Source organism: Heterodontus francisci, chromosome 3 (genome assembly GCF_036365525.1).
Source record: "Heterodontus francisci isolate sHetFra1 chromosome 3, sHetFra1.hap1, whole genome shotgun sequence".
Lineage (NCBI taxonomy): Eukaryota > Metazoa > Chordata > Chondrichthyes > Heterodontiformes > Heterodontidae > Heterodontus > Heterodontus francisci.
The window spans coordinates 162,976,820-162,999,640 of NC_090373.1; the positions used below are offsets into that span (position 1 = coordinate 162,976,820).

Below are 22,821 nucleotides of genomic sequence, written 5' to 3' on the forward strand. Positions count from 1 at the left end.
GGCCAGGATCGAGAGTCCCGAAGGCTCTGTTGCCGACCTGGTGCCAGGGTTCGGGATATCTCATCTGGGCTGCAGAGGAACTTGGGAGGGGAAAGATCGTGTCCACGTTGGTGCCAACGATATAGGTAGAGGGAGGTTAGAGGTTCTGCTGAGGGAATATGAGCAGCTAGGGGCTAAATTAAAAAGCAGAACCAAAGAGGTAATAATCTCCGGATTACTACCTGAGCCGCGAGCGAATTGGCAAAGGGTCAATAAGATTAAAGAGGTAAATGCGTGGCTCAAAGATTGGTGTGGGAGAAATGGGTTCGAATTCGTAGGACATTGGCACCAGTACTGGGGAAGGAGGGAGCTGTTCCGATGGGACGGGCTCCACCTAAATCATGCTGGGACCAGAGTCCTGGCGAATTGTATAACTAGGGCTGTAGATGGGGCTTTAAACTAATTAGTGGGGGGGAGGGTTCAGTTACATGGAAAAACAGGAAGTTAAAGGAGAAGGTAGGAGCGCAGGTTAGTGGTGAGGCTGATTGTTACCAAACTGCAAGAAGTATACTGGTTAAACCAGAAGAGAGAAATAATAAACAGGCGAATAAAGCATCAGTGCTGAGGGACAGGTTAGGGGGTATAGCCCAAATAAAAGTTCTATATACAAATGCACAGAGTGTAAGGAATAAACTAGATTAGCTGTAGGCGCAAATTCAAATGGAAGATTATGATGTGGTGGCCATTGCGGAGACGTGGCTGCAGGATGGTTGGGACTGGGAACTAAATATACCTGGATATAAAGTTTACAGGAGGGACAGGGAAAATGGCAGAGGGGGTGGAGTAGCCTTACTGATTAGAAATATCATCACCTCATTGGTGAGGGAGGATATAATGAGGGGAAAGCATCCAGTGGAGACCTTATGGCTGGAATTGAGGAACAGAAAAGGATCTAAAACTGTATTGGGTTTTGTGCATAGACCCCCTGGTAGCAGTTCTGAGGTGTTGGATTGTATAAATGCACAAATTAGGCAAGTGTGCAAGAAAGGCAGAGTAATATTAATGGGGGATTTTAACTTACACATAGATTGAGAGAGGCAGACTAGCACCTGTCAGAAAGATAGTGGATTTCTGGAATGTGTCTGGGATAGTTTCCTACAGCAATATGTCCTAGATGTAACAAGGGGACAGGCAATATTAGATTTAGTTATGAGTAATGAGCCAAATTTAATTCGTAGCCTAACTGTGCGTAAACATTTATCAAATAGTGATCACAACATGATCAAATTCAAGGTAGCGTTTGAAAGTGAAAAGCATGAATCAGCTACTAGAATTTTAGACTTTGGTAAGGCTGACTTTACCGGGATGAGACAGAGACTGTCCATGGTAAACTGGGTAGATCTGTTCATGGGTCAAACGACTGAAGAACAGTGGAGAATATTTAAAGAAACATTTAACGAAATACAGAGCGAGTATATACCCCTGAAAGGAAAATGCTCCACTTCACAAAAAAAACAGCCATGGACAACTAAAGAGATTAGGGATAGCATGAAACAAAAAGAAATGGCTTACAAAAATGCAAAACGCAGCACAGATCTGGCCGAATGGGATCGATACAAAGACTGGCAAAGGGTCACAAAGCAGCTTATAAGAGCTACTAAAAGCATTAAGGTAGATAAGTCCCCAGGGCCTGATGGGATCTACCCCAGAATACTAAGGGAGGCAAGGGAAGAAATTGCTGGGGTCTTGACAGAAATCTTTGCATCCTCATTGGCTACAGGTGAAGTCCCAGAGGACTGGAGAATAGCCAATGTTGTTCCTTTGTTTAAGAAGGGTAGCAAGGATAATCCAGGAAATTATAGGCCGGTGAGCCTTACATCAGTGGTAGGGAAATTATTAGAGAGGATTGTTCGGGACAGGATTTACTCCCATTTGGAAATATACAAACTTATTAGCGAGAGGCAGCATGGTTTTGTGAAGGGGAGGTTGTGTCTCACTAATTTGATTGAGTTTTTTGAGGAAGTGACGAAGATGATTGATGAAGGAAGGGCAGTGGATGTTATCTATATGGACTTCAGTAAAGCCTTTGACAAGGTCCCTCATGGCAGACTGGTACAAAAGGTGAAGTCACACGGGATCAGAGGTGAGCTGGCAAGAAGGATACAGAACTGGCTCTGTCATAGAAGACAGAGGGTAGCAGTGGAAGGGTGCTTTTCTGAATGGAGGGATGTGACTAATGGTGTTCCGCAGGGATCAGTGCTGGGACCTTTGCTGTTTGTAGTATATATAAATGATTTGGAGGAAAATGTAGCTGGTCTGATTAGTAAGTTTGCGGACGACACAAAGGTTGGTGGAGTTGCGGACAGTGATGAGGATTGTCAGAGGATACAGCAGGATATAGATCGGTGGAGACTTGGGCGGAGAAATGGCAGATGGAATTTAATCCGGACAAATGTGAGGTAATCTATTTTGGAAGATCTAATGCAGGTGGGAAGTGAACAGTAAATGGCAGAACCCTTAGGAGTATTGACAGGCAGAGAGATCTGGGCGTACAGGTCCACAGGTCACTGAAAGTGGCAACGCAGGTGGATAAGGTAGTCAAGAAGGCATACGGCATGCTTGTCTTCATCGGTCGGGGCATAGAGTATAAAAATTGGCAAGTCATGCTGCAGCTGTACAGAACTTTAGTTAGGCCACACTTCGAATATTGCATGCAGTTCTGATCACCAAACTACCAGAAGGACGTGGAGGCTTTGGAGAGGGTACAGAAGAGGTTTACCAGGATGTTGCCTGGTCTGGAGGGCATTAGCTGTGAGGAGAGGTTGGATAAACTCGGATTGTTTTCACTGGAACGACGGAGGTGGAGGGGTGACATGATAGAGGTTTACAAAGTTATGAGAGGCATGGACAGAGTGGATAGTCAGAAGCTTTTTCCCAGGGTGGGAGAGTCAGTTACTAGGGGACATAGGTTTAACGTGAGAGGGGCAAAGTTTAGAGGGGATGTGTGAGGCAAGTTCTTTACACAGAGGGTGGTGAGTGCCTGGAACTTGCTGCCGGGGGAGGTGGTGGAAGCAGGTAGAATAATGATGTTTAAGAGGCATCTTGACAAATACATGAATAGGATGGGAATAGAGGGATACGGTCCCCGGAAGTGCAGAAGGTTTTAGTTTAGGCAGGCATCAAGATCGGCGCAGGCTTGGAAGGCCGAATGACCTGTTCCTGTGCTGTACTGTTGTTCTTTGTTCTAAAAGAGATTATGAAAGGAAACTTGCAAGTGACATCAAAATCAATAAGAAGAAATTTTGTAGTTACATAAAGGGAAAATGGATGGTCAAGAGCAATGTAGGCCCACTAAAAGCTGAAACTGGAGATATTGTCATTGATAATGGGGAAATGGCAGACATGTTGAACAATTGCTTTGCCTCAGTATTTACAGTTGAAAAGGAGGATAACTTGCCGGAAGTCCTGAAAAAATTAATAGCCGATAGGGAACAGGGACTTAATGCAATTAACGTAAGTAAATCATCAGTAACAAGGAAATTAATGGAACTAAAGAGTGAGAAATCCCCAGGACCTGATGGTTTCCATCCGAGGGTGTTAAAGGAAGTAGGCGAGCACAGTGTAGATTCCCTAACTATACTCTTTCAGAGTTCCCTAGATTAAGGAGTGGTCCCTCTGGATTGGAAAGTTGCACATGTCACTCCACTTTTTAAGAAGGGTGAAAGGGGGAACCAAGAAAATTACAGACCAGTCAGCCTGACATCTGTGGTGGGCAAGTTGCTAGAATCTATAATCAAGGATAGGGTGACTGAACACCTTAAAAAAAAAATTTCAGTTAATCAGGGACAACCAGCATGGATTCAGGATGGGAAGGTCATGCCTGACAAATCTCATTGAATTTTTTGAAGAGGTGACTAAGGTAGTGGACAGGGGAGTGTCCATGGATGTTATTTATATGGACTTCCAGAAGGCATTTGATAAAGTCCCACCTAAGAGACTGTTAACTAAGGTAGAAGCCCATGGAATTGAGGGCAAATTATTGACATGGTTAGAAAGTTGGTTGAGTGGTAGGCGACAGAGAGTGGGGAAATTGGCAGGATGCAACTGGTGGTGTCCCGCAGGGATCTGTGTTGGGGCCTGAATTATTCAAATTATTCATTAACGACTTGGATGATGGCTTCGTAAGTCATATATCCAAATTTGCTGATGATACAAAGTTAGGCGGCATTGTGGATGGTCTCGATGATAGCATAAAATTGCAGACTAGGTGAGTGGGCAAAACTGTGGCAGATGGATTTCAATGCGGGCAAGTGTGAGGTTATCCATTTTGGACCAAAAAAGGATAGAGCAGGGTACTTTCTGAATGGGAAGAGGTTAAGTACAGTGGATGTCCAAAGAGACTTGGGGGTTCAGGTGCATAGATCTTTAAAATGCCACGAACAAGTGCAGAAAATAATCAAAAAGGCTAATGGAATGCTAGCCTTTATAACTAGAGGATTGGAGTATAAAGACACAGAGGTTATGCTGCAGCTGTACAAAACCCTGGTTAGACCCCACTTGGAGTACTGTGAGCAGTTCTGGGCACCACACCTTAGGAAGGATATATTGACCTTAGAGGGAGTCTAACGTAGGTTTACAAGAATGATACCTGGACTACAGGGGTTAAGTTACAAGGAGAGATTACACAAATTAGGCCTGTTTTTGCTAGAATTTAGAAGGTTAAGGGGTGATCTGATTGAAGTCTTCAAGATATTAACAGGAAAAGACAGGCTAAATAAAGATAAACTATTTCCACTGGTTGGAGATTCTAAAACTAGGGGGCATAGTCTAAAAATTAGGACCAGACCGTTCAGGAGAGATGTTAGGAAGCACTTCTTCATGCAAAGGGTAGTAGAGGTTTGGAACTCTCTCCCACAAACAGCAGTTGAAGCTAGAACAGTTGATAATTTTAAATCTGAGATGGATAGATTTTTGTTAAGCAAAGATATTAAGGGATATGGGCCAAAGGCGGGTTTATGGAGTTAGGCCGCGGATCAGCCATGATTTCATTGAATGGCGGGACAGGCTCAAGGGGCTGAATGGCCTATTCCTGTTCCTATCTTCCTATGTTCCTAAGTCTTGAATTTGGAGTATGCTGTCACTATATCTACATTGATGTTCTTATTTGCATTCAGAATGGTCTATTCTGTTAAATAAAAGCTCTAGTTTATGTCGTGTTCTGAATATATTCCTTTTCACTTCATGAGTGTGAATGGCAAGAGATTTAATCTTAGAAACAAGATACTGCAATAATTCACTAGCCTGGTGCTCTGTGCAGTGTATTGTCTGTACAGAAGTTTTCATCACTTGCCTTAGTAAGTATTTTCTTGGTATGCTTTCAAAAAGATTGGAGAGGCACATTGGTCAAATGCTGAAGAGGCAAATGTCTGGTTCAGATCACAAGAGAATATTGTTACAGCTTGGAGTTGTTCGGACAAATAAGTAAATATTTGGTAGTGTGGGACAACATGTAAGGGTCACAGAATCCACTTCCAGAAATGATACTCTCCACTGAACCTGAGAAGGGATCAGAAGCAGACATTAATTAATAATAACCCTCCTCCTGATGTCCACACCATCATATGTACAGATGTGCAATCAATTCTATTCACTCCAAGTGACATTAAAAAGTCCATGGGCCATGACAACATTCCAAAAGTTATGCTGAAGACTAACATACTAGAACTAGCCTGCCCCTTAGGCAAACTATTCCAGCGTGGCTTCACCCTGGCGTCTACCTAACAATATGGAAAATTGCCCAATTATGTTCTATTTGCAAAAAGTAGGTAAAATCTAATCCCAACAATTTTTAATTATAATTTTAGTTTCTGCTTGATATTTGCTACCAAAGTAATTTTCAATCCTTTATGTTTCAGGGTGTCAGTGCTATTCGATTGTTTCCAACATCTGGCCACTTGCTTTTATCCTGTTCCATGGACTGTAAGATCAAGGTAAAGATTTATTGCATGCTTTACATTTCCTAATGGTATTTATCCAGAGTAGTAATAGTTTAGAGATACAGATTACGAGTGAGTGGTTACAGCAAAATAATCTAATTAATGGGTTCAGATATCATTCTTGAATCGTGAATACGAGCCTTGAACATTTTGTCACCTGAAAGCCAAATGAAGAATATTTTCAGTATAAATGCTTCCCCTGCCCACGTATCTAGTTCTGTGCTGTTTATATGTTATTCTGAATTTTAAAGTCTGTCCGATGCTGTATGTGGACACCTCATATTAAGATTTCTCTGCCGATGCCTATTTTGGCCAGCATTGACATGTCGTGACATGCCTCACTATAGTAATCTCATTGAAAGGTTAAGTTTCTACAGTAATATATGAATTATGGTTATTAGAAATAACACTATTGTGTATATTATGAAGTAGCTGTATAACTGAGAAATTTAGATGACATCCTAAATCATGAGAGCTACTCCTTTGAACTTTATAACCAAGATTAGATTACAGCCTTGCAATAGCTCCCTGGTGTCTGCTGCTTGTTAATGTCAACTGTTTTAATTTTGCACAGGGGAGTTATTCTGTTTTCATTTAGATTTTATACAGCTGTCAAGATAGATGTCACTTGCCAGTGGGCTGCACATACTTGGTATGTGATGCTAATGCATACAGTTAACACTGATGATATTAATGCAGGTTTATTGAACATTTGAACAGTACTTAACGAACAGGGATTTCAACACACCTCACCTAAAATTGGCTGCAAAAGTGAACATGCAAAGTTTTTTTTTGACCCCCAAATTAATAACCACAACTTGCATTTATATAAATCTTTACATAGCAAAGTTTCCCAAACTGTTTCACAGAGGAAGAAAGGAACAGACGTCAAGCTATTGTCAACTTGGGAAAGGTGACTAAACTTTGCTTGCGGTGGCAGGCTTTGAAGATATAGAGAGAGATGGATGAGATTTAGTGCAAGAATTGCAGAAAGGGAGGTGTTTAATGGCTTTTCCATCGATAGTGGAATGGAAAACCAAAGTTGGAATGTGAGAACAGATGTAAGGCTACAGAGGATGCCAATACACCTTGAGGTGAGGTCTCAAATGCAGTTGTTAATCAAGGTGGCTATTTTCAATTCAGTGCCTTGGGAACAAGCACCAGTATATGTCAAAAAGGATATGGTTGAAGGATGAGCGGGTCTTAGTGCAGATCAGGGTAAATGCAATGGACTTTTGAATAATTCAGGATGTTTGTAGATGAGGAGGCTGGCATAGAGAACATTGAAGTAATCGAGTCTGGAGGTAACTAAGTTGCATTATGATCTCAGTAGCAGTGGGATTGGGAAGGGATGATATTGCAAAGGTTGATGTAGCAGGTTTAGGGTTTGAAGCTTCTCTGAAGATCAAACATAATGTCCAGATTGCACATTGCTTGGTTCAGACTGAGTGAGCAGCCAAGGATGGGAAAGTGTCAGTTGCAAGGGAGTAGAGTTTAGCAGGGACTCAAAACAATGTCTTCACTTTTCTGGTGTTCAGTTAGAGGAAATTCTGGCTCATTATGACTTCATTTCAAACAGGAAGCCTGACAGCACAGAGTAGTTCATTGGATCGATGGAAGTTGTGGAAAAGTAGAGTTGGGTCAGCATAGAGCATTAGAACATTAGAAATAGGAACAGAACTAGGCCATTCGGCCCCTCGAGCCTGCTCTGCCATTCAATAAGATCATGGCTGATCTGATTGAGGCCTTAACTTCACTTTCCTGCTGGCCCCCGATAACCCTTGACTCCCTTGTCGATCAAAAATCCGTCTAACTCAGCCTTGAATATATTCAATGACCCAGCTTCCACTGCTGTCTGGGAAGAGAATTCCAAAGATCAATGACCCCCTGAGAGGAGAAATTCCTCCTCATCTCTGTCTTAAATGGGAGCCCCCTTATTTTTAAATTATGTCCCCTAGTTCTCAATTTCCCCATGAGGGGAAACATCTTTTCAGCATCTACCCTGACAAGCCCCCTCAGAATCTTATATGTTTCAAATAAGATCATCTCTCAATCTTCTCAACCCCAATGAGTATTGTCCCAACCTTTCCTCATGAGACAACCCCTTCATCCCAGGAATCAGCCTAGTGAACCTTCTCTTGAAGTGCGTATATCCCTCCTTAAGTAAGGAGACCGAAACTGTACACAGTACTCTAGGTGAGATCTCACCGATGCCCTGTGCAGCTGTAGCAAGACTTCCCTACTTTTATACTCCATCCCCCTTGCAATAAAGGCCAAGATCAGGTTCCATATCATGTTATCACAAAGGAACCGTGTGTTGACAGAAGGGTCGAGGAAGGACCCTTGGAGAAATTTGAAGATCATCGTGTAGAAATGGAAGCAAAGCATTTCTTTAGATATGCTAACTGCATTGAGCTGGAGGAAAATGGAAGCATGCAAGAACAGTTCAGTGGAGCAACATATTAACAGAGAAGTGTGGTTAACCTTATCAAATGCTATATAGAAGAAGGCATAATGCACCATGATATTCATTTGCAAATTTCTGGGAACACTTGGGCATTTTTCTATGTTAAAGATGCTAAACAAATATGCAAGTTGTTGTATAGCCTAGTTTTTGAATCCCTAATGTATAAAAATTTCTGAGCTCAGCCTTGTTGATGAGAACACCTCCAGAGCCTCAGCAGGGAGGAAATGTCTGAGAAGAGTTATCACAAGGTCAGTCACTCCATGCTTTTCAACAGCTAGCTAAATACTGGCGTGAGTTCAAGCCAGCTCATAAATACAATAGATGTGTAGCTTAAATAGATCAGGAGGGGAATTGGAAAATAATATACCCTTTTCACCCTGTATCAAATATTTTGTTTGCAGCTTTGGGAAGTTTACAACGATCGCAGATGCATTAGAACATTCATTGGTAAGTACAATTCTCATCTGCTGAATGCATGTAGGAATGGTCAGACCCGGGTTCAATTCTGGGTACTACCTGTGTGGAGTTTGCAAGTTCTCCCTGTGTCTGCGTGGGTTTTCTCCGGGTGCTCCGGTTTCCTCCCACAAGCCAAAAGACTTGCAGGTTGATAGGTAAATTGGCCATTATAAATTGTCACTAGTATAGGTAGGTGGTAGGGAAATATAGGGACAGGTGGGGATGTTTGGTAGGAATATGGGATTAGTGTAGGATTAGTATAAATGGGTGGTTGATGTTCGGCACAGACTCGGTGGGCCGAAGGGCCTGTTTCAGTGCTGTATCTCTAATCTAAAAAAAAAAATCTAATCAAAAGACTTGCAGGTTGATAGGTGAATTGGCCATTATAAATTGTCACTAGTATAGGTAGGTGGTAGGGGAATATAGGGACAGGTGAGGATGTGGTAGGAATGTGGAATTAGTGTAGGATTAGTATAAATGGGTGGTTAATGGTCGGCACAGACTCGGTGGGCCGAAGGGTCTGTTTCAGTGCTGTATCTCTAAATCTAAAAAAATCTATACAAAAATAAAATCAGCCATCCTAAATTGTCTGGGCAGAGAGGGACTGGTAATTTCAGTTACTCATTTAAAAGTTGTAATTTATGTCAAGCATACGTACTAGACTGCTTAAAAGGGGGGAAATCCTGTATTATCAGTTTGCCAGATTGTATTTCATCAGGTGCAACCGTGGCAATACTAGATTAACACCTTGACATTTCTGGCTGTGCTCTCATTGAATGCACTTGTTCTCAGTGCGCACCACCCAAATGGGCTACACTGAAGATTTCACTCAACAGTTTGAATTAAAAACTTACTTTTAAATTTATTCACGGGATGTGGATGTTGGCAAGGCCAGCATTTATTACCCACCCCTCATTGTGCTGGAGACGGTGGTGATGAACTGCCACCTTGAATACAACTGAGTGCTTGCTAGGCCATTTCAGAAGGCATTGCTGTGGGTCTGGAGCTGTATATAGGCCAGACCAGGTAAGGACAGCAGATTTCCTTCCCTAAAGGGCATTACTAAACCAGATGGGTTTTTACAACAGTCCATTACTGATAGCTGTTTGGTCCAGATTTTATTTAATTACTTGAATTTAAGTTCCTCAGCAGATGTGGTGGAATTTGATTTTGTGTCTCTGGATTGTCAGCCCAGACCTCTGGATTACTAGTCCAATAACATACTCCTTTCTTTCTCCTTATTTCCAGCAGTCATTGTAATTCAAAAAAAATTGCTCTCCCCTTCTCTTTCTGATCTCTCCACTTACCTTGTTCCCTAACCCTCTGATTTCTGACCCCTGGTGTGCTGCCTGATGCTCTGCCAGACTGTAGGTTTCTAGTCCACTGCTTCACTGCTCATTTGTGGATGGTATGTGGTGCTGGGGAGACCAATGGAAAATAAATGACTTGGTAAAAATTTTTGCTTTCAAAATAACAAGCAGCAAGATGGGACCCTTAGCAGAGTTTGGAAAGTTTGTTTGTTTAAAAACTACAAACTTTGCATAAAGTGCACCTTTGAAATGTAAAAATTGTGGTCTGCTTGAATTCTGAACACCTGTATGAATTGTTGAACTTCAGTGTTTTTACACAGGAATTTTTGTTTTGCAAGATCAATTGATGGCGATAATGCCCCTTTTAAAATTAGCTAGTGTGTAATCAGCTTGCTGTTTTGTCGACTTTGCCCTAGCTGAAAATCTTTAACATTATTGACTTTGCAATTGGTTAAAAAATGGTAAGCAAAATTATAATAGGATTCTAATTAGCAGGTATTAATTTTGGAAGAGCTGTGTAGTATGACTAGTTTGTTTAGTTATTGTTTAAAGTACTTTTTTGGCCTCCAAATTCGTTGTTTTTTTGCATGCTGCCCTGGGATTTGGGGAAATTGTAAGCAATAAATTGTTAAGTGATGGTGTTTAGTGTAGCTTTTTTTAAATCACACTGCTCTGTATCATTAGCACGTGATGACACTCAACCACATTAACAGGCATAGCAAGGTCATTTTGACCACATCAGATTAAAGTATTGTCCATTTTCTTTTCCCAAGATTTGATATACCAATTTCTTTTTTAAACTAAAACTTATTGGTCCCTGCTCGGGTGAGGGAATCATAATGGCACAGAAGGAGGCCATTCAGCCCATCAAGTCTATTCTGGCTTGCTGTAGATCAATCCAATCAGTCCCATTCCCCCACTTTATACTTGTAGCCCTGCATGTTTATTTCCTTCAAGAGTCCATCCAATTTCTTTTTGAAATCCGCTTCCACCACCCCAATAGGCGGCGAGTTCCAGGTCATTTACTGCTCATTGCATTAAAAAGAAGTTCTTCCTCACATCCCCCCTGCATCTCTTGCCCAAAACCTTAAATCTGTGTCCCCTTGTCCTTGTATGATCAGCAAATGGGAACAGCTTTTCTTTGTCTACCTGATCTAAACCTGTCATAATCTTGTACATCTCTATCAAATCTCCCCTCGATCTCCTTTGCTCTAAGGAGAACAACTCCAGTTTCTCCAACCTAACAGTGTGGCTAAAATCCCTCATCCCTGAAACCATTCTGGTAAATCCCCTCTGCAAGCTGTCAAGGATTCTCACATCCTTCTAAAGTGTGGTGACCAGAATTGGATATAATAATGGCCTAATCAGAACTTTATAAAGGTTCAGTGTTGGAATGCTGCCTTCTTGACTTGCAACCTTGGGTTGCTCTGCCAGGCAATGAAGGCTGCTCATTTGGTTCTAGGAGATTACATATTTCAGAATCATTTTCGCGAACCAGTCCTGCACAGGAGTCCAGTACAGCTGACTTTATTTGTTCCCACGATAGTGAAATTGAGTTGGATACGTGAAGACTTTCCAGATTGGTTGTGAGCTGCACTTGGAATTCCTCTCTTCGGTCAGGCTGCTTTAGGGCTGAGACGTTGATCATCTTCCTCTTGGACTTTTGGGTCTTGTGATGTCTTGGTGCTAGGTGAATGTTCATCAATCGAACAAGTCGATGATCTGTCCAGCAGGCATCGGTTCCCTGCATAGATCGAATGATCGACATAGAACCATAGAAAAATTACGGCACAGAAGAAGGCCTGCGACGGCTGAAAAAGCTAGCCGCCCAATCTAATTCCACCTTCCAGCACTTGGTCCATAGCCTTGCAGGTTAGAGCACTTCAGATGCATGTCCAGGTACCTTTTAAAATAGTTGAGGGTTTCTACCTCCACCACTGTTCCTGGCAGTGAATTCCAGACACCCACCACCCTCTGGGTGAAAAAGTTTTTCCTCATGTCCCTTCTTAACCTTCTACCAATCACCTTAAATCTGTGCCCCCTGGTAATTTACCTCTCTGCTAAGGGAAATAGGTCCTTCCTGTCTACTCTATCTAGGCCCCTCATAATTTTGTACACCTCAATTAAGTCACCCCTCAGCCTCCTTTGTTCTAAGAAAAACAATCCTTGCCGATCCAATCTTTCCTCATAGCTGCAACTTTCAAGCCTTGGTAACATTCTTTTAAATCTCCTCTGTACTGTTTCCAGAGCAATTATGTCCTTCCTGTAATGTGGTGACCAGAACTGCATACAATACTCCAGCTATGGCCTAACCAACGTTTTATATAGTTCCAGTATTACATCCCTGCTTTTGTAATCCATACCTCGGCCAATGCTATGTTCAGACTGGCCAAGAGAGTGTGGGAAAATGGCGCACTGACACGGAACACAAAAGTCCGAGTGTATCAGGCCTGTGTCCTCAGTACCTTGCTCTACGGCAGCGAGGCCTGGACAACGTATGCCAGCCAAGAGCGACGTCTCAATTCATTCCATCTTCGCTGCCTTCGGAGAATACTTGGCATCAGGTGGCAGGACTATATCTCCAACACAGAAGTCCTTGAAGCGGCCAACATCCCCAGCTTATACACACTACTGAGTCAGCGGCGCTTGAGATGGCTTGGCCATGTGAGCCGCATGGAAGATGGCAGGATCCCCAAAGACACATTGTACAGTGAGCTCGCCACTGGTATCAGACCCACCGGCCGTCCATGTCTCCGTTATAAAGACGTCTGCAAACGCGACATGAAATCGTGTGACATTGATCACAAGTCGTGGGAGTCAGTTGCCAGCATTCGCCAGAGCTGGCGGGCAGCCATAAAGACAGGGCTAAATTGTGGCGAGTCGAAGAGACTTAGTAGTTGGCAGGAAAAAAGACAGAGGCGCAAGGGGAGAGCCAACTGTGCAACAGCCCCAACAAACAAATTTCTCTGCAGCACCTGTGGAAGAGCCTGTCACTCCAGAATTGGCCTTTATAGCCACTCCAGGCGCTGCCTCACAAACCACTGACCACCTCCAGGCGCGTATCCATTGTCTCTCGAGATAAGGAGGCCCAAAAGAAAAAGACCTCGGCCAATAAAGAAAAGCATTCCATATGCCTTCTTCATCATATCTACCTTTCCTGCCACCTTCAGGGACCTGTGGACATGCACTCCAAGGTCTCTCACTTCTTCTACCCCTCTCAATATCCTCCTGTTTATTGTGTATTCCCTTGCTTTGTTTGCCGTCCCCAAATGCATCACTTAGATCTTTGACTCGAACACTGACACAGGAGGTGCCAGTGCTTTGAACTAGGATGCCTCCATGTGGTTTTGTATTTGTCCTTCTGGCAGAAGAGAGTGTTTGTTGTAACGAGGCCATGCTGAGTACACCTTGTCAGCAGGAAGACACCATTTGCATTGGCTTTTCCCAACCTGTTTTTCTCCAATGGTTCCTCTCCAGATATCAGAGTCACAGCCAACCCTGGCATTAAAGTCTCCCAGAAGAATGATCGTTTCATTTTTGGGATGGCATTAAGGGCTTCTTCAAGGTCAGAATAGAACTTTTCCATAACATCTTCATCGGAGTCAATGTGCAGCTTAAGCCCTGATGACAATGGCATATTGATTATGGCTGAGCTGTAGGTGAATTGTCATGAGTCTTTCTTTCTGCAGTTGGGGAGTTCTGGCAGTGCATCCAAGATACTTCTGGATGGTAAAACCAACTCTGTGAACACGAGGGTTGCTGTCAGCTATTCCTTTCCAGTAGAAGGTGTATCCCCCCTACCGCCTCGATGGAAAACCATTTAACCTCAGGCACCTCGGTGCCAAAACTAAACTGACCATCAGTGACATACACGATCTACAGTTTGCAGATGACTGAAGCCCATTCTGCAACAGATTTGCATGCTGTTCTTGATCTCTTCAATTCTGCATACAAGAGACTCGGCCTGTACTTGAATGTCGGCAAAGCAAAACTCATACATCAGGCCACACCTGGGCAGCTAAATATTTCACCTCCCATATCTGTTGAAGGAAAGACTTTGGAATATGTTGAGCGCTTCCCATCCCTTGGCAGCCACCTCTCTCAAAAGACTACCATTGACGAGGCGATCCAACACCGGATCACCTGCGCCAGCTCAGCCTTCTACACACTGCGGCAGCGAGTGTTTGACAACAAATACCTCTGCAAATCAACCAAAGTACTAGTGTACAGAGCAGTTGTCACCACACTCCTGTACTGCAGTGAGATCTGGACTGTGTATCAGCGACGCATAAGAGCGCTAGAGAAATTCCATCAGCAATGCCTCCGCCATATTCTCCAGATTCAGTGGGAGGATAGTCGAACTAGCACGAGTGTCCTTGAAGCCAGCTCCACAAGCATTCAGGCAAAACACCTGCAAAATCAGCTTTGATGGACTGGACACTGTGTCCAGATGGCCGAAAACCGTCTCCCCCACCAGGTCCTGTTTTCTCAACTTTCAAATGGCCAGCGAACCAGGGGAGGACAAGAAAACGCTTCAAAGGCACTGTGAAGCTCTCTGAAGCATGGCAGCATTGACATTGATGACTGGGAGGAACTTGCTATCAATTTTTCAAAATGGCGACAACTTGTCCATCAAGCTGCATCATGCTTTGAGTCCAAATACCTCAATGATGAGGCAGAGCGGTGGCAGAGAACATAGGAACATAAGAACAGGAGTAGGCCATTCAGCCTATCGAACCTGCCCCGCCATTCAGTATGTCATAGAGTTATACGGCACAAAAACAGGCCCTTCGGCCCATCGTGTCTGTGCCGGCCATCAAGCACCTAACTATTCTAATGCCACTTTCCAGCACTTGGCCTGTAGCCTTGTATGTTATGGTGTTTCAAGTGCTCATCTGAATACTTCTTAAATGCTGTGAGGGTTCCTGCCTCTACCACCTCTTCAGGCAGTGCGTTCCAGATTACAGCCATCCTCTGAGTGAAATTTTTTTCCTCAAATCCCCTCTAAACATCCTGCCCCTTACCTTAAATCTATGCCCCCTGGTTATTGACCCCTCCGCTAAGGGAAAAAGTTTCTTCCTGTCTAACCTATCAATGCCCCTCATAATTTTGTATACCTCAATTATGTTCCCCCTCAGCCTTCTCTGCTCTAAGGAAAACAACCCTAGCCTTTTCAGTCTCTGTTCATAGCTGAAATGCTCCAGCCCAGGCAACATCCTGGTGAATCTCCTCTGCACCCTCTCCAGTGCAATCACATCCTTCCTATAGTGTGGTGACCAGAACTCTACACAGTACTCCAGCTGTGGCCTAACTGGCGTTTTATACAACTCCATCATAATCTCCCTGCTCTTATATTCTATGCCTCAGCTAATAAAGACAAGTATCCCATATACCTTCCTGGCCGATCTTTACACTTCAATGCCTTTTTCCCACACTATCCTCCTATCTCCTTATGTCATTTGTATTCAGAAATCTATCAATCTCTGCTTTAAACATACTCAATGACTGAGCTTCCACAGCCCTCTGGGGTAGAGAATTCCTAAGATTCACAACCCTCTGAGTAAGGAGATTTCTCCTCATTTCTGTCCGAAGTGGCTTCCCCCTTACTTTGAAATTGTGTCTCCTGGTTCTAGACTCCCCAACCAAGGGAAACATCTTAGCTGCATCTACCCTGTCTATCTCTTTAAGTACTTGGTAGGTTTCAATGAGATCACCTCTCATTCTTTGAAACTCTAGAGAATACCGGCCCAGTTGCCCCAATCTCTCTTTTTAGGACAGTCGTGCCATCCTGGGAACAAGTCTGGTGAACCTTTGTTATCCTCCCTAAAGTAAGGGGACCAAAACTGCACATAGGACTCCAGGTGCGGTCTAACCAAGCTACTATACAATTGAAGCAAGACTACACTACTCCTGTACTCAAATCCTCTTGCGATAAAGGCTAAAATAACCATTAACCTTCTTAATTGCTCACTACACCTGCATGTTAGCTTTCGGTGACTTACTGACGAGGACACCCAGGTCCCTTTGTACAACTAAATTTTCTAATATCTTACCATTTAAGAAATACTCTACACATCTGTTCCTCCTACAAAGTGGATAACGTCACATTTTTCCACATTATATTCCATCTGTCACGTTCTTGCCCACTCACTAAGTCTCTCCAAATCCCCTTAAAGCCGCTTTGCATCTTTCTCACAACGCACATTCCCACCTAGTTTTCTGTCATCCGCAAACTTGGAAATACTACATTTGGTCCCAACATTCAAATCATTGATATATATTGCGAACAGCTGGGGCCCAAGCACTGATCCTTGTGGTACCCCACTAGTCACAGCCTGCCAACGCAAAAATTTTTTAAAAATTCATTCATGGGATGTGAGCGTCACTGGCTGGGCCCGCATTTATTGCCCATCCCTAATTGCCCTTGAGAAGGTGGTGGTGAGCCGCTTTCTTGAACCGCTGCAGTCCATGTGAGGTAGGTACACCCACAGTGCTGTTAGGAAGGGAGTTCCAGGATTTTGACCCAGCGACAGTGAAGGAACGGCGATATAGTTCCAAGTCAGGATGGTGTGTGAGTTGGAGGGGAACTTGCAGGTGATGATGTTCCCATACATTTGCTGTCCTTGTCCTTTTAGTTGTCAAAGGTCGTGGGTTTGGAAGGTGCTGTTGAAGGAGCCTTGTTGCGTTGCTGCAGTGCATCTTATAGATGGTACATGCTGCTTTGTCCTGGATGGTGTCAAGCTTCTTGAGTGTTGTTGGAGCTGCGCCCATCCAGGCAAGTGGAGAGTATTCCATCACACTCCTTACTTGTGCCTTGGGACCTAGGACACTACCCTGAGGAACTTCTGCAGGGATGTCCTGGAGCAAAGATCATTGACCTCCAATAACCACAACCATCTTCCTTTGCGCTAGGTATGACTCCAACCAGCAGAGAGTTTTCCCTTAACTCCCGTTGACTTCAGTTTTTCTAGGGCTCCTTGAGGCCATACTCGGTTAAATGCTGCCTTGATGTCAAGGGCAGTCGCTCTCAACTCACCTCTTGAGTTCAGCTCTTTTGTTCATGTTTGAACCAAGGTTGTAATGAGGTCAGGAGCTGAGTGGAACTGGTGGAACCCAAACTGAGCGTCACTGAGCAGATTATTGCTAAGCAAGTGCGGCTTGATAGCACTGTCGCTGACACCTTCCATCACTTTATTGATGATTGAGATGAGACTGATGGGGCGGTAATTGGAGAATGACCCGTTTATTCCTACTCTCTGCTTTCTGCCTGTTAACCAATCCTTAATCCATGCCAGTATATTACCTCCTATCCCATGTGCTTTAATTTTGCTAACCAACCTCCTGTGGGGGACTTTATCAAAAGCCTTCTGAAAATCCAAGTATACCATATCCACCAACTCCCCTTTATCAATTCTGTTGGTAACATCCTCAAAAAACTCCGACAGGTTCATCAAACATGATTTCCCATTCATAAATCCATGTTGACTATGCCCAATCAGATCATTATTATCCAAGTGTCCATTTATCACATCCTGTAGAATAGATTCTAACATTTTCCCAATGTCTATGTAAGGCGAACAGGTCTGTAATTCCCTGTTTTCTCTCTCCCTCTCTTCTTAAATAGTGGGGTGACATTTGCGACCTTCCAATCTGCGGGAACCGTTCCAGAATCTATAGAATTTTGGAAGATGATCACCAATGCATCCACTATCTCCATAGCTACCTCTTTCAACACTCTGGGATGTAGAATATCAGGTCCTGGGGACTTATCAGCCTTCAGCCCCATTAATTTCTCCAATACAACCTTCTTACTAATACTAATTTCCTTCAATTCCTCATTCCCCCTAATCCCTTGGATCTCTAATTCTGGGAGATTTCTTGTATCTTCCTCAGTGAAGACAGACACAAAGTAATCATTTAGCTTCTCTGCCATTCTCTATTCCCAATTATAAATTCCCTGAAAGAAAAGGAAGCAAATCCTGCAGTCCGGATCCCACAACCTCGTTGGACGTCCTGCCCCATGTGCCTAAAGATCTGCGGGTCAAGAATCGGCCTGTTTAGTCACCTGAAGACCTGTGGCAGAAACTAGTGACCTTGAGTAGATGTCATCCTCGAATCAAGTGACAGCCAATGACGAAAGGTTCAGCATAACTTCCCTGCTTTTCTGCGCAATGCCTCCATTTATGAAGCCCAAAATCCCATATGCTTTGCTAATTACTCTCTCAATATGTCCTGCCACCTTTAAAGATCTATGCGCATGAACCCCCAGGTCCCTTTGTCCTTGCATACTTTTATATCAAACTCTAGCCAAATTTCACAAGAAATATTGAAAAAATCAAACAGAAGCCTATGTATAGTGTGTGTTTTGAAAGAAGGGAATAAGGCAAAGCAAATGGCTGGTCATGTTCAATAAATATTTTTTAAACTTACACTTCTACCATTATTGTGCAATGAGATTCTGATTTTGAAGAAATATGGTGGAATGGGATTTTTGAAATCATTTTACAGAGGGAGCTTTTTTAAAATCTGTCACACGTTCTAAGAGGAAATACTAAATACCATTTTACAGTACAGAGGAGCCCCTGTACTGAACTCCATCCTATTGAAAATAAATGTGTTGAAGTCCTCTCTGTCTCAGTGACTCTCCCTTTTACTTTTTCTATTTGCCCTGATGTTATCCCACATACTTGACCCTTTGAATTTCGCAGGCCTGGTGGGTCTGTTAGCCCATTAATGGATAAGTCCATGCAGGAGAATGACTTACCAAGGCAGGAATTTATTTGGTAAATCTGGAATTTTGGTAAGACAAAGTTCAACAATTTGGGCCATCTGTGGAACTTGAATTTCCATTGTACTGAGCGGGTCCTGGTCTGGATTACTTTAGCATGGTGAGGTTCTGCTGTACTGTTTTATTTTAAAAATGCTTTAGCATGTAAATCATTTTCCAGTGAATGAAACATTAAATGGGTATTGCATTGAATAAATCTAACTATCTAATGTATATTTGAAATTATTCTTAAAATATGTTTTAGAAAGTGCTCCTTTTCAAGCAGATTAGGAGTCAGCGCTGATACAGTTGTTTTCAGTGTAACAGATAGACTTTTTACATATACAGTAGTTTTACATATACAGTCAACAAAGACTGTGAATCTCACCAAGAAACATTTATAGCCATTACTGTTGTCAGTATTCATGTACCTTTTTTCTCCTTCTCTCTCTTTAAGGCCATAGTAAAGCTGTGCGAGACATATGCTTTAACAACGATGGTACCCAGTTCCTTAGTGCTGCTTATGACAGGTACCTTAAACTCTGGGACACTGAGACAGGTACGTAAAAATATTCTGTTTTGGTGCTTGAAACTCTCAAATCATCTTGTGCAGTTCAGTAAACTATCACACTTCAACTAATTCATATTTTTAATATATTGTAGTAAATGCCATAAACAGAAAGTTTTCCAGAATCATTGGGCTGAATTTTCCCACAGTAGGTTTTTCCTGGACAGTGGGACCATTTTTGAGTCACAAACCCAATCGCCGCAGCAGCGGGACTGCTGGGACAATCTTTTGGGAGTCATCCATTTAAGAGGGCGCTTCTGGATTGTCATCCAGTTAGGGGTGGCAGGCGGATTGAGGAGGCAGGAGGGCAATTCAGCGTGTGCAGTCGTAAGGGCGGCTGGCAGCCTTCACTGTGTCTGCAGTAAGAGTGCTGCTGGGGTGAATGGAATGAGAGAGGGCAGGATGAAGTGGAGGCATGTAAAGGCTGGAGGAAACAGCAGCCACTTCTTCACTGCCAGCATTATTCATAACATCAGTCTCCCGAAGATGATAATGCAATTGCAGGCCTCTGCCTGGAGATGACGTCAGGCTTGCCGTTTGCCCCTTCAGTGTGCAGATTGCATTTTATTTTCATGGCGCTGAAACCTCCCGTTCTGCACTCATCTCCTGTGAGTTAACAAGCTTCAGACACTAAAGGGTGTGCTGCCGATAAAATTCCATTGCCCTTGAAAACGCTTGCTAATTGTCTCATCAACTACTTCAGTTAGCTTCTCACCGCTGCCGGGTGGGCTACCATCAATGCACAGAAGCCGCCTCCAGGAAAAGCGATAGGAGGTGGGAACATGTCAACAATCCTGTCCAACGGCATTTTTTTCTAATTTTCCTGACTGGCTGATGTCACTGGTCCAGCACTCGCAGCTCACGGCGCAAATTGTAATGAGTTCTATATAGACCAGACCATGTTACAACATTGGACTACCCTTCCTAAAGGATATTATTAGAGTTTAGAATCATAAAGCACAGAGGAGAACATTCAGCTCATCATGTCTATGAAATTGTGTTCATAGCCCTGCCTGAAAATTTCTCCAATTCAAGTATTTATCTAATGCCCTTTTGAAAGTTGCAATTGAATCTGCTTCCACCACCTTTTCAGGTCGTGCATTCCACACCATAACAGATTGCGGCATAAAAAGAAATTCCCCTCATCTTCGCCATCCTGGATATTTTGCCAATTATCTTAAATCTGTGACTCTCCTGTCAGTGGAAGCATTTCTCCCCATGTACTCTACCTAAACCTCTCATAATTTTGAATTCATCACAGTTTTTACAACAATCTGACAGCTTCATGGTCACTTTTACTGACACCAATTTTTTATTCTCAGATACTTTTTTGTAACTGGATTCAATTTCTCAAACTGCCATGGTGGGATTTGACCATTTGGGGCTGAATTTTCATTTGCGGGTCCCGATCTGCTGTTGGAATGAAATGTTGTTCGGGAACCCAGAAATGCCAGCGGTGGCACCCTGAGAGAAATTAAGAAGCCGTCTCCTGGAGCTCTGTCTAATTAGAACTGTAGGCAGGCTCCTGTGTCCAAAGGGCCAATAGAAGTGCCTGAGTCTCTGGGGGCCAATAGCCACATCAGCAGAGGTGCGCAGTGCTGATCTAAGTGGAGGACCAAGAAGGCGCTAAAATGTGGCAACAGCTGCCAGGCCATCATTGTAGGCAGGAGGCCCCTCCTTAGGATGACCTGCGGTCGCAGCTATAGCCCTCTGGCAAGCGCAGCTGTGGTGGGGAGGGGAAGGTTGGTGGAACTACATGAAGCATTGCTGGCTCCCTGGCCTGCCGTCGGGAGACCACCTCCATTTCACAGACAGCCTCCTGACTCGACAGGTACACTGCTCGCTGGCTGGAAAATCGAGCCCTCCAGGGGCTTAATTGGCTGGCTACCCGCCATGAACAGTTGGATAACCAATCTTACCATCACCCCACTTCCTGCAGAATTCCATGGAGGCGGGAAGGTGTCTTGGAGCTGCCCCCCCCCCCCCCCGCCCCACCCCACCTCCACAAGATCTTGAACATTTTGCCTGCGTTCTCTGGATTTTTCATCGAGGCCTCTGATTACTAGGTCAGAAACAACCTTTTGGAGACCAGAGTGAAATAACCTCAGGCCATATAATGAGCACTTGTGGGCTAGGCAACATAATCACTGATAGGCCACCTGTGCAGCACAATTTTACAGAGAAATCAACTCTTTGGTGATCTGTAGAAGATGGCTTACTAATTTTTTATGTTACCTTTTTAGAAGAAATCAATGAAAAATAAAGGAATATTGATCTCTCCTGTTTATCCATTTGTTGATCTCTCTTCTGCTCCCCCCCCATAAATGCTTGCGTAAACTGCACCATCAAATGCTGCCTCTTCACCATCCCCCCCCCCCAGCCCCCGTCAAATTATTTCCCTCCAATGCAACTGCAGACAACTAATTAGAGGATTTCACTCATGTTTATATTTATTGTATGCTAATTATATGGTAGTGTCTGTGAAGATATAGTTTTTTAGTTTGCAGTACTGTATAATCTTTTACGCCATAGCTTACCTTTTTTCTATTGTTTCTTTCCCATCAGGGAAATGTACAGCCAAGTTTTCTAATCGAAAAGTTCCATACTGTGTCAAGTTCAATCCTGATGAAGACAAGCAGCATCTATTTGTAGCTGGAATGTCAGATAAGAAAATTGTCCAGGTAAGAATTACCTATTGTGTCCCATTCCTGTTTTAAATTCTATTGTATTAATGGCTTCTCATTATCCTCTCAAAATTACAACAGTGTGAGAAATAACTAAGTTATAATCAGTTGCTTGGTAGTACAGAACTTGAGTATTGCTGAAAAAAAGAGGCATGCTGTCGAACCTTTTCATCTTGCACTTATCAGATGCAAGAATGCCAAATTTCAAAAGGGAGCAACAATTTATACTGCATAAGAAAAACGTGCTGATTGGTTGGCAAGACGACTCTGGTCAAGGTGTTGCCATGGATCCGGTGGATCTTTGACTGACAGCGAAGACTACGGCTCTCCAGGGGGATCGTCACCAACTTATGCGCCCTGGTGTAAGACGAGTTGTGATCTATGGAATTCAGTGTCCTATGCCAGTGGCCAAATGACATGCAATTGGGAACTTGGCAGTGATGCCTAACAGCTTCACAAAGCAGTAAAAACAATTTTGGGTAACTGATTTTACATTTTTCAATCTGTGGGTAGGAGAATTAATACAGTGCATGGTACATCAATCCACGCTGTTCTATAATGATTCCATGACTTAACAAGCTGCAAGCTAATGCA

At 43.3% G+C, this 22,821-nt stretch overlaps 1 protein-coding gene across 1 annotated transcript in view; it reads left to right on the forward strand.

Annotated features, from left to right (window-relative positions):
- Positions 1-22,821, forward strand: part of cdc40 (cell division cycle 40 homolog (S. cerevisiae)) — a 207,511-nt gene that overhangs the window by 118,380 nt on the left and 66,310 nt on the right. Inside the window, exons 8-11 of the mRNA XM_068027281.1 lie at positions 5,895-5,969; positions 8,844-8,889; positions 19,433-19,534; positions 22,109-22,224. Of these exons, the coding sequence (XP_067883382.1) occupies positions 5,895-5,969; positions 8,844-8,889; positions 19,433-19,534; positions 22,109-22,224 (339 nt within the window). The remainder of the gene's footprint in view (positions 1-5,894; positions 5,970-8,843; positions 8,890-19,432; positions 19,535-22,108; positions 22,225-22,821) is intronic.